The sequence below is a fragment of the Podarcis erhardii genome, assembly GCF_964252035.2.
Source record: "Podarcis erhardii genome assembly, chromosome: 15".
Classification (NCBI taxonomy): Eukaryota; Metazoa; Chordata; class Lepidosauria; order Squamata; family Lacertidae; genus Podarcis; species Podarcis erhardii.
This window is the reverse complement of record NC_138505.1, coordinates 30,985,250-31,000,923: the sequence shown is the minus strand read 5'-3', so window position 1 is coordinate 31,000,923 and position 15,674 is coordinate 30,985,250. Positions and strand designations below refer to the sequence as shown.

At 46.7% G+C, this 15,674-nt stretch overlaps 1 protein-coding gene across 9 annotated transcripts in view; it reads left to right on the top strand.

Annotated features, from left to right (window-relative positions):
- Positions 1 to 15,674, top strand: part of ARVCF (ARVCF delta catenin family member) — a 330,432-nt gene that overhangs the window by 211,986 nt on the left and 102,772 nt on the right. For all 9 annotated transcript variants that reach the window (XM_081842755.1, XM_081842752.1, XM_081842750.1 and 6 more), the window contains one exon: positions 5,498 to 5,681. In XM_081842755.1, the coding sequence (XP_081698881.1) occupies positions 5,498 to 5,681 (184 nt within the window). The remainder of the gene's footprint in view (positions 1 to 5,497; positions 5,682 to 15,674) is intronic.

Genomic DNA, 15,674 nt, shown 5'->3' with positions numbered 1-15,674 from the left:
AGGTAGCGCTCTGTCCACACTCTGGGGGCTTCGCATTGCTTTCGCTGAAGCCTGGAGAGCGAGAGGGGTCAGTGTGCACCGACCTCTCTCGTTCTCCAGGCTTCCAAGGTACCACCTGAAGCCTCCGGAGCGCAGCGGGAACTCCCGCTGCGCTCCGGAGGCTTTGGGTGAATGCACCTTGAATGCACAGAACGCACCTTGTTTTAGAGGGGGGGAACAAGGAAAAAAAATTCTCCCCCTCTTTGCACAGCGCCCCTTCAGTGAAGTGGCAGGAGAAATGGAAGGGGCTCAGTTTCTCCTGCCGCTTCGCTGAAGGGGCGCTGAGCAGAGAGGGGGAGAATTTTTTTTTCTTGTTCTCCCCCTCTAAAACAAGGTGCGTCCTATGATTGGGTGCGTCCTGTAGAGCAAAAAATATGGTAAGTATCAGCTTGGTCCAACCAGTTTTCTTTCCCTACTGGTTCAGGCAGGTTGTAGGGTTGAATGGTTTCCTGGCAACATTGCATAATCTGCCGTAATTATTTCTGGTGTCCTCACAGAATATTGATCCTTAAAATAGGCCTGCCATATTCACATTGAGGCATAGAATCATAGAACTGTAGAATTGTTAGGGACCGTGAGGGCAGGAATCTTTTGCCCCATGTAGAGCTCAAACCCACAACCCTGAGATTAAGAGTCTCATGGATTACAAGCAGCTAGCTATGGCTGAACCACTGAGCCTAGGGCTTGCCGATCAGAAGGTTGGCGGTTTGAATCCCCGCGACGGGGTGAGCTCCCATTGCTCGGTCCCTGCTCCTGCCAACCTAGCAGTTCGAAAGCACGTCAAAGTGCAAGTAGATAAATAGGTACCGCTCCGGCGGGAAGGTAAACGGCATTTCCGTGTGCTGCTCTGGTTCGCCAGAAGCGGCTTAGTCATGCTGGCCACATGACCCGGAAGATATCTATGGACAAAAGCCGGCTCCCTCGGCCAGTAAAGCGAGATGAGTGCCGCAACCCCAGAGTCGTCCGCAACTGGACTTAATGGTCAGGGGTCTCTTTACCTTTAACTTTGGCTATGGTGCATTTTGCGGGAGGCAGTGGAAGACAGGAATGCCTGGTGTGCTCTGGTCCATGGGGTCACGAAGAGTTGGACACGACTAAGCGACTAAACAACAACAACAACATGGTGTATTTAATCGAAAGTGGTAGCACTCACACACTGGAATTCCCTGCCTATCAACATCAGGCAGCTGCCTTCTCTATAGTCTTTTTTGGTGTCCGCTTAAAACATTTGCCTTTAGGCAACCCTATCCAAATATGTAGAATGCTGACGTGTGTTTAGGTCTGCTTTTTCACTTGGCATCAACTATTATTTTGTGAAGGTTTTCAGTACAGTGGTACCTCGGTTTTCGAACGTAATCCGTTCCAGAAGACCATTCGAGATCCGTAAAACTCGAAAACTGAGGCGCAAAGGGAGGTCTGAAAATTCAGTGGAGAAAATTGAAAAAAACCCTCAGTGGAAGCAGTTCGACTTCTGAGGCATGTTCGAAAATGGAAGCATTTACTTCCAGGTTTTTGGCATTCGAAAACCGAAACATTTGGCTTCCAAGACGTTCAAAAACCGAGGTTTAGTAGGCAAAAATCGTGAGAATTGCTATTTTGCAAATCGAAAATACCTGGCAAGTAATGACTTGATATTAGCTTTGGGGAAATGTGTGGCCTTTTGGAAAGGTTACTTTCTGCCTGGCCTGCCCCTAGGAAGTTTTAAGCTGGCATCTCCTATTAAATTTCCAGTTGGCCACTTAGGTCTCAGGTACATAATTCTGCTGAGAGCTTGCTCTTTTTTTTTTTTTTGCAGGGTTGTGGGTGTCCCTGCAACATGCTAAGTAAAGAAAAGAGGGATTTCAAAATGGAGAGTTTTCACTTGGGATGCTCTTGGGTATTGCTTAGCATTTATATAGCAATTTGGGGGGAGGGGTGGCATTATTACTTTGCCGTCTCTCCCTCCTCCATCCTGACAGTTACTCTGGGAAGTAGATTATTATTATTGTACTGTTTTACTGGGGTGGAACCAAGCCTGAGAGAGTGTGACTCTCGCAAGCATCTAATTCTCTTGCTTTCCCTCCCTACTCCAATCTCACTGGAGGCAGTGCGTTTAAAGCGTTTACATTTGCAATCTCGATTCCAAGCAACAGCAAAGAATTAAATGGAGATCTTGGGAGCAAAGTATAGCCCAGGATCTGCAACGAGAAATGTAGATTAGGCATGTATTTATTTATGTTGGGTTGGGAGCCAGTTCTGGCCAGTGGGCCAGATCCTTTCTTCTCTACCACTCATGAGTCAAAGGTGACAGGTGGGTGGGGCCAACTTTCAGTCACCTGATGCCGCAATGACGTCAGGTGATAATTGTCGATACTTCAAAGCACCCTTTGCACCTCAGTTTTCGAGGATCTCAAATGGTCTTCTGGAACAGATTACGTTTGAAAACCGAGGTACCACTGTACTGAAAACCTTCACAAAATAATAATAGTTGATGCCAAGTGAAAAAGCAAACCTAAACACACATCAGCATTCTACATATTTGGATAGGCTTGCCAAAAGGCAAATGTTTTAAGTGGGCACCAAAAAAGACTATAGAGAAGGCACCTCCCTGATGTCAACAGGCAGGGAGTTCCAGTGCGTGAGTGCTGACGCTTTCGATTAATTGCACCATAGCCAAAGGTGAAAGTAAAGGGAGCCCTGACCGTTAAGTCCAGTTGTGGCCGACTCTGGGGTTGCAGCGCTCATCTCACTTTATTGGCTGAGGGAGCCGGCGTACAGCTTCTGGGTCATGTGGCCAGCATGACTAAACCGCTTCAGGCGAACCAGAGCAGCACATGGAAACGCCATTTACCTTCCCGCCGGAGTGGTACCTATTTATCTACTTGCACTTTGATGTGCTTTCGAACTGCTAGGTTGGCAGGAGCAGGGACCGAGCAACGGGAGCTCACCCCGTCGCAGGGATTCGAACTGCCGACCTTCTGATTGGCAAGTCCTAGGCTCTGTGGTTTGATGCCTAAGGTGGCGAGGTAAAACAACATGAAACAATCCTATGAAAACACAAGCCAGTTGCCATTGGTGGCTTAGACTGGGGTGGCTAACCTGTGGCCCTCTCCAGAAGTTGTTGAACTACAACTCCCATCACATCAGACTCCTGGCCATGCTGGCTGGAGCTGATGGGAGTTGGAATCGAACAACTTCTGGAGAACCACAGTTTAGCCACCCCTGGCTCAGACCTGCAGAAGGCAAACAAGTCAGGGAGCTTGACAAGAAATTTATTGTCTGTCCTGAAAAAGAACAGGGCAGAGACAGGCTTACCCAAAGTTGGTCTGCATTGCAGCTTCTTGATATTTACACTTTTCAGTCCCCCTATAAGCTTAGAGAAAACTGATGGGCATTTCTTTGCTTATATACAGCAGGAATAAACACAGATTTACAGACCTATGCCTTCAAATTTATTGCCTTATATGACTGGGATAAATCACACATGCAGATTGAGCATCCCAGTCATGGAATGAGTTGCAAATAAACAGGAAGGTCATCAAAAACCGAAGAAGGGAACATCGGAAGCTGCCTTATCCCAAGTCAGTCCATTGAGGCCTATCTAGTTCAGTATTGTCTACACTGATTGGCAGCAGCCCTCCGATGTCTCTCCCTGCCTTACCTGGAGGTGCCAGAACTTGAACCCATGATCCTCTTCATGCAAAATAGATGTTGCACCATTAAGAAATGGTCCTTCCCCATAACATTTGGAAGAGGGCGAGGGGAGAGGGAATGAGAGGGGTGGGGATGAATTTCAGAACTCACTACAGTGGTACCTCTGGTTGCGAATGGGATCCATTCCGGAGGCCCATTTGCAAGCTGAAAAGAACGCAACCCATGTCTGAGCGTGCACGGGTCGCAATTCACCGCTTCTGCGCATGCGCGTGACGTCATTTTGCACGTCTGCGCATGCGCGAGCGGAGAAACGGGTTACTTCCAGGTCACCATGGGACACAACTTGAAAACGCGCAACCTGAAGCAAACGTAACATGAGGTATGACTGTAGTTCGAAGCACCTTCAACCCAGACTTCAGTTTACTGTAGATTTGTTTTCATTGTTTTGTGAATTAACGTTGCCAGCTTTTACGTACATCCCTGCTTAAGAGCACAGGTGGGGAATCTTGGCTCCGGGGCCAAATGCAGCCCTCTATGCCTTTCTGTGTGGCCCTTGGGATTCTCCCCAGGCCAAACTACTCACCAGCACTGCTTTGTAGCCCTCCTGGAGCGTGTTGCTGTTGCTTTGGCCTGTCTGGAAATTGTCCTTGCACTCCAATAATGCCTCTTGCTTGCCTGAGTAGAGGACAGAGAGGGCTGTGTGCAGAAGCTAGCCTATTTTATAAAGGCAACATTTACATGTGTTGCTCCACCTACTTTTGCTCTTGGCCCTGCCCACCACGGTCATGATTGCCCGGAATGGAATGCAGCCATCAGGATGAAAAAGGTTCTCCACCTCTGCTCAAGAGGCTGAACGCTAGGGCTGGGCGATATATCGATATATTGTGCAAAACTGGTTTGAAGTTCATATTGTGGTATCGGTTTCATCATTTTTGACCTGGCAGTACATCACTAATCATGATGTGTGTGTATGTGTGTTATGCAAAAATCACAATGTGTGGAAAACTGTGAAGACAGTTAGCCAGTGACTCTACATCCTTATTTCAGACATTGTGATACAGTGGTACCTTGGTTCTAAAACTTAATCCGTTTTGGAAGTCAGTTCCAGAACCAAAGCGTTCCAAAACCAAGGTGTGCTTTCCCATATAAAGCAATGCAAAATGGATTAATCTGCTCCAGACTTTTTAAAACAACCCCTAAAACAGCAATTTAACATGAATTTGACTATCTAACGAGACCATTGTCCACAAAATGAAAGCAATAATGTACTGCAGCCACACAATCAATCAATCAATCAATCAGTAGGTGAACTGGGTTCCTCACACTCACAAAAAAAGAGCCGCAAAATCAGACAGACCTCAGCATAGCACTCAAAATAGAGCATGTTTGGCTTCTGAGAAAAGTTCGCAAACCAAAACACTTACTTCCAGGTTTGCAGTGTTTGGGTTCCGAGTTGTTTGAGTACCAAGGTGTTTGAGAACCAAGGTACCACTGTATGTCATTATATTGCGATGTTTAGCTAGTGGTATATTGCGATGTTGAAAGCCAGGTATCTCCCAGCTCTACTGAACACCTGCATGGATACTCACACTTATGCAGTGCTGTTAGCATAGGTAAGATGGCCGCAAACCAACGGTTAAAAGACCAGAAAGGCAGCAGTCCCAAGAAACCAGTGAAATGTTGCTGTTACAAACCATAGTCAGTTGAAACACAGTTTTGGTTTCGCTGTAATGCTTGAACCAGATTGCGCTTGAACAATATTCTCCACAGCAACTTAGCAACACAGGTTCCCATGACTCTCCGCTGCCATTTTCTCTTGTTCAAGGTACCCTCTGGAACCTGTCCTCCTACGAGCCCCTCAAAATGGTGATCATTAACCACGGTCTACAGACCCTGACCAACGAAGTGATCATCCCCCATTCCGGTTGGGAGAACGAGCCAAACGAAGACTCGAAGCCTCGAGACGCCGAGTGGACAACCGTCTTCAAGAACACGTCAGGATGTCTGAGGTGAGATTGGTGCGGGGCGATTGCGGCAGTTGGGGTGAAGAAAGCAGGAAGGGGGGGAATGGTTAGAGATTCATATTTTGCCCAAAATCTGCATAGGAGCAAAAGGGGGGTGGTAACAAAACATTTAAAAAGTCTTGACTCCTGTTACACCTCAAGTTTTCCATTCTACGTGTTCAGAAATGTTGTGTTGATAATCATAGCTGTCAACTTACAGATTTGAAAATAAGGGACCAGCAGCGTTGAAAATAAGGGATCAGCAGCCAATATAAGGGATTTTGCTTAGCTTATGCACGTCGGGGCTGCCGTCGTCCTGGCGCAAGGAGTTCCATCAGCCCTTCTCCGCCCGAGAGCGAGGGAGGAAGGAAGAGAGACTCTCACCCGCGAGCCCGACATGAGGCGGTTGCGGCGCCGCGGTAGCCGCTGAAGTGCCGCCCTTCTGCGTCCCTCCCCATCCCCTCCTCTTCCTCCTTCCTCAGGCCGCCTCCTCAGCCGCCTCCGGCTTCCCCTGGCAGCGCAGCGGAAGTCTCGCAAGAGAGGGGCTGCCTGCCCGCCCGCTGCCACCACTCTCCTCACGACGCGCCCCTGAGGGGGAAAAGGGAGAGATGGAGACGCGGCAGCTCATGCGCTCGTGCTCTCTTGCAGTGGAGGACCCCGAGCCGCTGCTTCCCTCCCAAGCCGGGCGAGCATGAAACCTGGGAAATTTAAGGGACATCATCAATCCAGGACAGCAGCGGGACATGGTGCTGGGATAAGGGAGTTTCCCACCAAATAAGGGACGGTTGACAGCTATGGTTGATAATACGGAGTCCTGAACGACCTGGATCCAGGTTTCCCTGTAGCAGCTGCCTGAGCCTTGATACCCCAGCTTGATCACTAAGGTCACCCGAATCTCAAGACTTCCCTCCTCCCCTCTGTGGGTTCTTTAAGTAACTTTTTAAACTACATATTATAAGTCCGTCTAATTTCCAATCCTCCATTGTATCCAAAGTCTGTGTAACATTGCAAGAGTTATTTAAAACCTGCCAAAGAGTGTTTACCGTGGTCTTTCAAATATAATGTAACTTTGTCCCATTTTTTGATCCTGCTGGATCCTGAAGACCTTTTCATGCTGCTGGCAGGTCTTTGCAGCTGTTTGAGACTTCCTTGATTGGCTAGCCATTGTTTCAGACTGCTTTTAAACGTCTTTTATTGTGTGTGCACATTGCCCTGCCCTACCCTGATAGGCGCATGCTCTCAAAAACCTCTACACGCCCTTTCTCTCCATCTCTCTCTCTCCTACTCTATCCCCAATCCAGATCAACATATCTATCCCCAATCAAAATCAAAATGGAGGACGTGGCTGCCCTTGTTACCTGAGGAGGCTAAGCAGCTGAAACAAAGCGCCACTGCACCTCCAGTCTCTTAGGGGCTTCCTCTGCCCTCACTGATGTCCTCTTTGGGTCTCCTCACAAGTCACAGGGACTCTCCAGCTCTCTCCCGCCATTTCTGGGTTTGAATGAAATTATTTGCTTATTTCCCAGCGTTGCCCGTATACGCAGTCATGTGTGAGGGTGGTGGGATGCCTGTACTTTTACAAATAAAAGCAGTACATTATTAAATTTCTACCCCTGCCTTCCAGAGAAGCCCAGACGGAATGTGTGCAAAACATTTGCCTACGTTTTTGAACTCCTGTCTCTCCATATGTGCCATTTTTAGGTTAGGCCAGGTTTTATGAATGATTTGTCAGAGCCACAGTGATCAGAGTGGACTTCAGGAGCTAGCTAAGGGTATTCTATTTAATTGGTTGCTGCATTTATATCCCACTTCTTTTCCCTCCAAGGAGCTCAAGGTGAATTACCTGGCTCTCGCTTTCCTCCTGTAATCTCCACAACAACCCTGTGAGGTAGTTTAGGCCAGGCACTGACTAGCCCAAGGTTATGGCCTTGTGGCCAAGTGGTGATTTGAATCCTAGATCAGGATGTTTCATACAGGAATTCACAAAATTCAAATTCTGCAAGCATTAGGAAACAGACCTGTCTTTCCCTTATCTGTAGCATTTCTCTGCACATGCCAGGATAGTGTCTCAGCAAAAAGAGTAAATATTGGCCGACCTCATTTCCAGACTCCCCTTGTGTTTTTGCCTTCCTGACCAAAAAGCATCCAATGTGATTCTCCTGTGCTCCCAGAACTCAAATTTAGGCATCTTCTAATAACAGAGACTTCTAAACGCTGCCAGAGCAGTGGTAAATTTGTGATTGATCATCCACGCAAGGGGGGAAAAAAGATGAATGTTTATTTTTAGACTTTCTCAAATGGAGATAAGTTTCTGAAAAACACACTTACATCAGCTCAAACTTAATCACGACAGCTGAGGATCGCCTCGTGGGTCTTAGGATGGGGCAGAGGCCAGTAGGCTGGTGCTGTCTCCCCCATGCCAAATTTATATTTTGATCAATTGATACTTTGATTTATTCCTTTCGGGTGAAGTGCTCAGTGTGGCTTACAACGAATATTAAAGGGAAACAACACGCAAGAGAATAAGGCATCAATTGCAGCCCCCTTACTTGAGAGTAAACCCTGTTGGATCCATTTGGACTTCCTTCTAAGCACACGTGGTAAAAAAGTTGGAACAGCTGATAAAAGCTTGTTCTCCTATGTGTCTCTTCCCTTATATCAGGAATAGGGAACCTCTGGCCCTCCCAGTGTTCTTGAACTAAAATTCCCATTATTCCTGGTCATTGGCCATGCTGGCTGAGACTGATGGGAGTTGGGCCCCATTCCACACCATAAATTGAAAGCAGTATCAAACCACTTTAACAGTTGTGGTTTCCCCAAAAGAATCCTGTTGAGGGTGCTGAGAGTTGTTCGGAGACGCCTCTTCCCCTCACAGAGCTACAGTTCCCAGAGTTCCTTGTGAAGAGGAATCTATTGTTAAACCACTCTGGGAATTGTAGCAGTAAGAGAGGGAACAAGGGGTCTCCTCACGACTTACAGCACCCTTGACAAACTACAGCTTCCCAAAACCCCTCTTCCCAGGGAACACTGGGAGCTGTTCCCGAGATTCTTTGGGGAAGCCGTGCCTGTTTAAAGTGGTATGATACTGTTTAAATTGGCTCTTTGGAGTCCAACACCATCTGAAGGGCCCATGTCTTAAGTATTCTGTAGATAGCCTTGAAGATGGAACGTTTAGCAAGTTAGGGGAAGAGTAATTTTTGGCCTCATGTGGAATAATAATAATAATAATAATTTATTTAAACCCCACCCATCTGGCTGGGGTTTCCTCAGGCATTCTGGGTGACTCCCAACAGAATATTAATAATAATTTAAAAAGTGATAAAACATCAAACATTAAAAACTTCCCTAAACAGAGCTGCCTTCCAATGTCTTCTAAAAGTCAGATAGTTGTTTATCTCCTTGACATCTGATGGGAGGGTGTTCCACAGGGCGGGTGTCACTACCAAGAAGGCCCTTTGCCTAGTTCCCTGTAACCTCACTTCTCGCAGGGAGGGAACCGCCAGAAGGCCCTTGGAGCTGGACCTCAGTGCTGAATGATGGGGGTGGAGACGATCCTTCAGGTTTACTGGGCTGAGGCTGTTTAGGGCTTTAAAGATCAGCACAAACACTTTGAATTGTGCTCTGAAACGTACTGGGAGCCAATGTAGGTCTTTCAGGACTGGTGTTATGTGGTCTCGGCGGCCACTCCCAGTCACCAGTCTAGCTGGAAGCTTTCTCATTGCTGCTTGATGCCCATTGGGACTCAGAGAGCAGAATTCTGGAAGACCAACAGTAGCTGGCGCAAGAGCCAATGAGCAACAGAACTGGCCACTGATTGATTGTAAAGGAAAAGGCAGGCAGGTGGATATTGGCTGAGGACCGGCTGAGGTAGGTGGGGATCTGCTTCAGCTGTACCATGATGGCCCAGCCTCTAGTCAGTTTTCTAATGCAGATATGGCAATGGGCTGTCTACGCTTTTGTGATGTCAAGGATCGATGCCTGCGAGGCTTTAAATGCCTCCCTTAATACTGGCTAAAAGGAACTTGCATTGCCAACAAGGTGTCCTATTTGGTAATATAAGATAAACAGAAAATCCTTGGAAGTAACAAACAGGCTTAGGGGTAGAATAAGGATAAAGGTAAAGGGACCCCTGACCATTAGGTCCAGTCGTCTCTGACTCTGGGGTTGCGGCACTCATCTCGCTTTATTGGCCGAGGGAGCTGCCGTACAGCTTCCGGGTCATGTGGCCAGCATGACTAAGCCACTTCTAGCGAACCAGAGCAGCACACAGAAACACCGTTTACCTTCCTGCTGGAGCAGTACCTATTTATCTACTTGCACTGGTGTGCTTTCGAACTGCTAGGTTGGCAGGAGCAGGGACCGAGCAACAGGAGCTCACCCCATCGCGGGGATTCGAACCGCCAGCCTTCTGATCGGCAAGTCCTAGGCTCTGTGGTTTAACCCACAGCGCATCCCTAGAAGAAGGATACGTGATAGTAAATATTAAGGATTAGAATATTAATAAAGGAGAAAGGGTTAGTAAATGAAAGGAGTTAATATTATTAGAAATAAGAACTTGGAGAACTGTTATAAAGGTGATATAAGGAAAGTCAGTCATCAATGAGATGAAAGTTGGATATTTGAAGAGCTATTATTTTCTTCTTGTGTGTTTAGTTTATCGTAGTGTGTGTTTTCTTGTTGTTGCGTATTTTGTTCTGTTATTTTTGTGATAAATGTTGAAAAGCAATAAATTTTGGGTTGGGGGACAACAACAACAACAACAAAGTGTCCTATTTGGGGCATCACATCACTGCAGGTCACACCTTCCTAAACGGAGAAGTTGCTAGCACAGCAAGTCTTTTCTGAGATTTAGAGTTTGTGCATCCATGATATCATGGGCAAAGAAATGTTAGCCTGGAGACAGCTCGGAGGCTTGCTGGTACCTCAAGATGATTTATGCAGCAGCTATTTCTTGCTACGGCACATAAATAGAACAGCACCATTCTCCTGCAAGCCAGCTGCTTCTTGCATCCATTGGCAGTTTGTTTGAATGGGTGGGTTAACAGTAGAGCCAGACCTGGGAGATGGTGTGTTGTTGGGAATGTCCACAGGTGAGCAAGATTTCTCCAAGCAGCTGGTGAGATCTGGGAGAATTAGGTTTTTAGCATTTCCGGGGCCTGGGAAGCTTTCGCCATAAAGCAAAAGTCCATAAAAAGGCAAAGTTGTTGTCGGTTGTTGTTGTTTCTGGCCGTGCTTTGAAATCGTTCGGTTTTTATGGCGAGGGCGAATAAGTTCGTTCAAAGCTAATAAAAGGAGCTGCGTTGCGCCTTGTGGAGCGCTGGAGTGCTCTTCAGTCCCGTTGCCGCTGATTAATGCGGACCTCCAGAATGTTTCCTTCATTTCCATTCCTTGGGCTTGCGGTCTCTGCGTTTTACTCTGCCGTTCCCCGGAGAGCCACTTTCTAAATGCAGAAAGTAATGAAAAGTGGTGTGAGGTGCCTCGTTACTGAAATGATCATTGGTCCCGGAAGAGAGACGGGGCCTTTTGAGTAGGGTCCAGGCGCAGCTAGCTATTTATTTATTTATTTATTTATTTATTTATTTATTTATTTATTTTATTAACACCCCCCCTTCCTCCTTCCCTTATCACCACAGTGCAAGACCTTATTAGATGCGGCAGGGCGAAAAGGTTTATGGGAATGGAAACTAGATTCCCCCAGATACTGCAGAAATATTAAGCTGATCATTAATAGGTTGGCTTAATCTATGCTGCGGTGTTTCTTTCCCTGCCCTCCCGTTAACAGGGAACCTCAGTGGTTATGGTCTAAGCAAAGAATTTCCCTTGTGCGGCAAGCAATCTTTGGCTTTCCTTTCGGAAGACCACCCACCCCCAGCCCAAGACACAAAAGGGATGGGTAGTTCAGCAGAATTTCCTTTTCTGTTAACGTGGGGCTTTGGGGGGTTGTTGCAACCGCAGAGGTCTTTGGTTTCTTGAGTTTGATGTGGAGGTCTAGTGTGAGGAATAACACGTTGCTTTCAAATACTCGTGCTTGGCGCTGAATAAAGGTAAAGGTAAAGGGACCCCTGACCATTAGGTCCAGTCGTCTCCGACTCTGGGGTTGCGGCACTCATCTCGCTTTATTGGCCGAGGGAGCCGGCATACAGCTTCCGGGTCATGTGGCCAGCATGACTAAGCCGCTTCTGGCGAACCACAGCAGCGCACAGAAATGCCGTTTACCTTCCCGCCGGAGCGGTACCTATTTATCTACTTGCACTTTGACGTGCTTTCGAACTGCTAGGTTGGCAGGAGCAGGGACCGAACAATGGGAGCTCACCCCGTTGTGGGGATTTGAACCGCCGACCTTCTGATTGACAAGTCCTAGGCTCTGTGGTTTAACCCACAGCGCCACCCGTGTCCCGCTTGGCGCTGAATGTGGAGCTGCAAATCTAGGCAGGTTTGCGTATTGTCTCTTAAGGATTGGAAAGAAGCCTCATGTTTGTCCGGAGAATGAACTGGGCCATTTGAATATTCCAGGGGTGAGGGACTTCAAGGCCTTGGGCTGAATGCGGACCTCCAGACCTCTCTCTGTGGCCCTCGGGCTGCCACACCTTCACCAGCTCTGCTCTGTGGTTTTGTAGGATCACTCACAGCAGTGGGCAAGGTGTGAAGGAGCGTCTCCACCCCCATTGTTCTTCCCGGACACTGAAGTCCAGCTCTGAGGTCCTTCTGGCAGTTCCCTTACTGCAAAAAGTGAGGTTACAGGGAACCAGGCAGAGGGCCTTCTCGGTGGTGGCACCCACCCTGTGGAAGGCCCTCCCGTCAGATGTCAAGGAAACAAACAACTATCTGACTTTTAGAAGACACCTGAAGGCAGCCCTGTTTAGGGAAGTTTTTAATGTTTGATGTTTTATCATGTCTTTGATACAGTGATACCTCGGGTTAAGTACTTAATTTGTTCTGGAGGTCTGTTCTTAACCTGAAACTGTTCTTAACCTGAAGCACCACTTTAGCTAATGGGGCCTCCTGCTGCTGCCGCACCACCGGAGCATGATTTCTGTTCTTATCCTGAAGCAAAGTTCTTAACCTGAAACACTATTTCTGGGTTAGCGGAGTGTGTAACCTGAAGCGTATGTAACCTGAAGCATATGTAACCCGAAGTACCACTGTATTCTGTTGGGACTCACCCAGAGTGTCTGGGGAAACCCAGCCAGATGGGCGGTGTATAAATAAATTATGATGATGATGATGACGACGACGACGACACAACAGTGAATGTCATTGGACAACGTTGCTTCTCCTCCACCCTTTCTGCAAATGCACCATTCTGTTCCCTTATGATTCCCCCATAAAAACAGCAGAAAGAACTGCATGCCGATATACCGCCCCAAATTTCATAGCTTTCCTCCCACAATTTTCTGAGTTAAGAGAGTTGCAAATGGATTCCCCCACCCCACCCCCTGAAATCAAATAACACAGAAATGAGCACGAAACAGATTCAATTACTTTTCTGGAAGTGGCTTTCACTTTGAGTGAAAGCTCAGATATAATGTGGAAATGAACAGTTAGGGAAATGTCGGAGAAATGGAATAAAATGCCACGCGAATGCAGCCATTGTTCCTACGAGTGAATGGGCTCTTCACCTGAATTCAGTTGGCTGGGCCTCATTCCACCTTTCTGCAAAATGGGAACAGTTTCTCCATTGCCTCATGCTTTGGTTTGCAAACACAGGCTGCTGTTGCCTGCGAGGGCTTGAGATTATTAAGTCTGTTGATGCTGATGGCGGCCTGGTGCGATAAATAAACCGCTCTGTCTGCTGTGCGACACAAAGCCTGCCACCAGCATGGCGAACACCAACAGAGAATAAATTTTGCAGCCATCTGTCTGGCTGGCTTGCGTGTTAAATTTCCCTTTTTACCATTTCTGGCATGGAGGGTAGACCCAGGGATCCAATCTTTGATGAATGACACTAACTTCAAATTACAGAGCATGCTCCACCTTTTTTTTTAAAAAAAAAAAAACCCTGACATGTTTTGATTTGTTCCTTTTCTCCTCCTTGATTTCTCTCCCACTGGAAGGATGCAATCTCAATGGAGAGGGGCTGCATTAATTTTATTGCACCAGGGAAGGTGTTTGGAGGGGAAGGGAGAGAGAAGAATAGGTCTGATTGTTCAGAATTGCGGAATTTTAAAATAACTTGGATCTCGGCAGTGCCAGCTCGCAGCACGTCTGTTCCACAATCACAGATACTTTTCATTTCAAAATTATTATTATTTTATTTCAGTTGCAATGTTAACGAAATTTGCCCAACAAGTCGTGGCATGTGGGCTGGGGCTGTCAAACTCCTTGCATTGCTGTGCAAATTAGCTGGATGTGCGCTCTCTCTCTTAGCTAGGGCAAAAGGACCCAAGCCACACAGGATCTTAAATGTATGAATATATTTCTTTATCTGATCCGGGTCAGAGCAGTGGCACAAAGGGAGACGGTTTAAAACTGCAGTCCCAACATAAACGACGAGTGTTAGCCCCGGAAGGGAATCTCCCACTCGCTTTGTATTCATTTATTGCAGCCTTTCTCAACCTGTGGGTCCCCAGATGTTGTTGGACTACAACTCCCATCACCCCTAGCTAGCAAGACCAGAGTTCAGGGATGATGGAAGTTGTAGTCCAACAACATCTGGGGACCCACAGGTTGAGAACCGCTGATTTATTGTCTTGGGCCCCATGTGTGCTTTGATACCCTGGGAAGAGGGATTGTGATTGTTAAACCAGTCTGGGAATTGTAGTTCTGTGAGGGGAATAGGGGGTCTCCTAACAACTCGCAGCACCTTTAACAAACTACACTTCCCAGGATTCTTTGCGGGGCGGCACAACTGTTTGGAAGTTGTATCATAGTGCTTTAAATATATAGAGAATTCCAGATCGCTCCTTATTTTCGAGTCAGCCTCCTCATTTCAAACCCTCTTGGATAAATGAATGGATCAGAATGCTGATATATGGATTAAGATGCATAATCAATTGAGAAAACTGTGCATGGATCTGTACTTATAAGGTGATCTAAGGGCTGCCTCTCTTTTCTTTTCTTTTCTTTTCTTTTCTTTTCTTTTCTTTTCTTTTCTTCTTTCCTTTCTTCCATCCTTCCTTCCATCTTTCTTTCTTTCTTTCTTTCTTTCTTTCTTTCTTTCTTTCTTTCTTTCTTTCTTTCTCCTTTTAAATTTTTTAAGTTGCCTAAAGCAGCTTTGTGGCCGTGTGACAAAAAATCCCTTTTTAAATGCTTCCGGGAAGTGACTGTAGATAACACATCATGTGGTCTCTTCCTGGGGAATTGTATGGAGGGGGTGAGTGGAATGCCGCCACACCCATGTCCTTATGGGGACTCCTTAAAAAGTTCCAAGAATTCTTTGAGGGAAGCCATGACTTGTTAAAGTTGTATCACTGAGCTTTACATGTATTGTGTGGGTGTGACCTAAACCGTATGTTTTTAATGTTTGAGGGCAGAAGTCCTCTCAGTGTAAAACAAGACACAGCATCCTTAATAAAAGCCAGTAAAATTAAAAGATGCAACCAACCCGAAACAGAATTACCCGAACACAGGTTAAAAACACCCACCACTGGACTCATCTCTGCCTCTTGGCCTTCCTCATCCCAGTATCCTGTTTCAGCTTCTTCCTCTGATTCTGAACCGCTCTCTGCCACACATTCTCCCAGCTCACTAAGCCCTGTTGCCCCTTCAGCTTCTGACATCTCGGCCCAGTCTTCCGGACCCTCCAAGTATCCCTGTTTTCCAGGGACGTCCCTGATTTAGAGAAGCCATCCTGGTTTCTGATTTGATCCTGGAATGTCCCACTTTTCCGTAGGATGTTCCTATTTTCATTGGAGAAATGTTGGAGGGTATGGCAAGATATCCCTGTTTTCATTGGAGAAATGTTAGGGAGTATGGAGTTATCTGACCCCCCGAGCCGTCTGAAGGCAATCCTGTATAGGGAAGTTTTATGTTTTATTATGTTTTTTATATCTGTTGGAA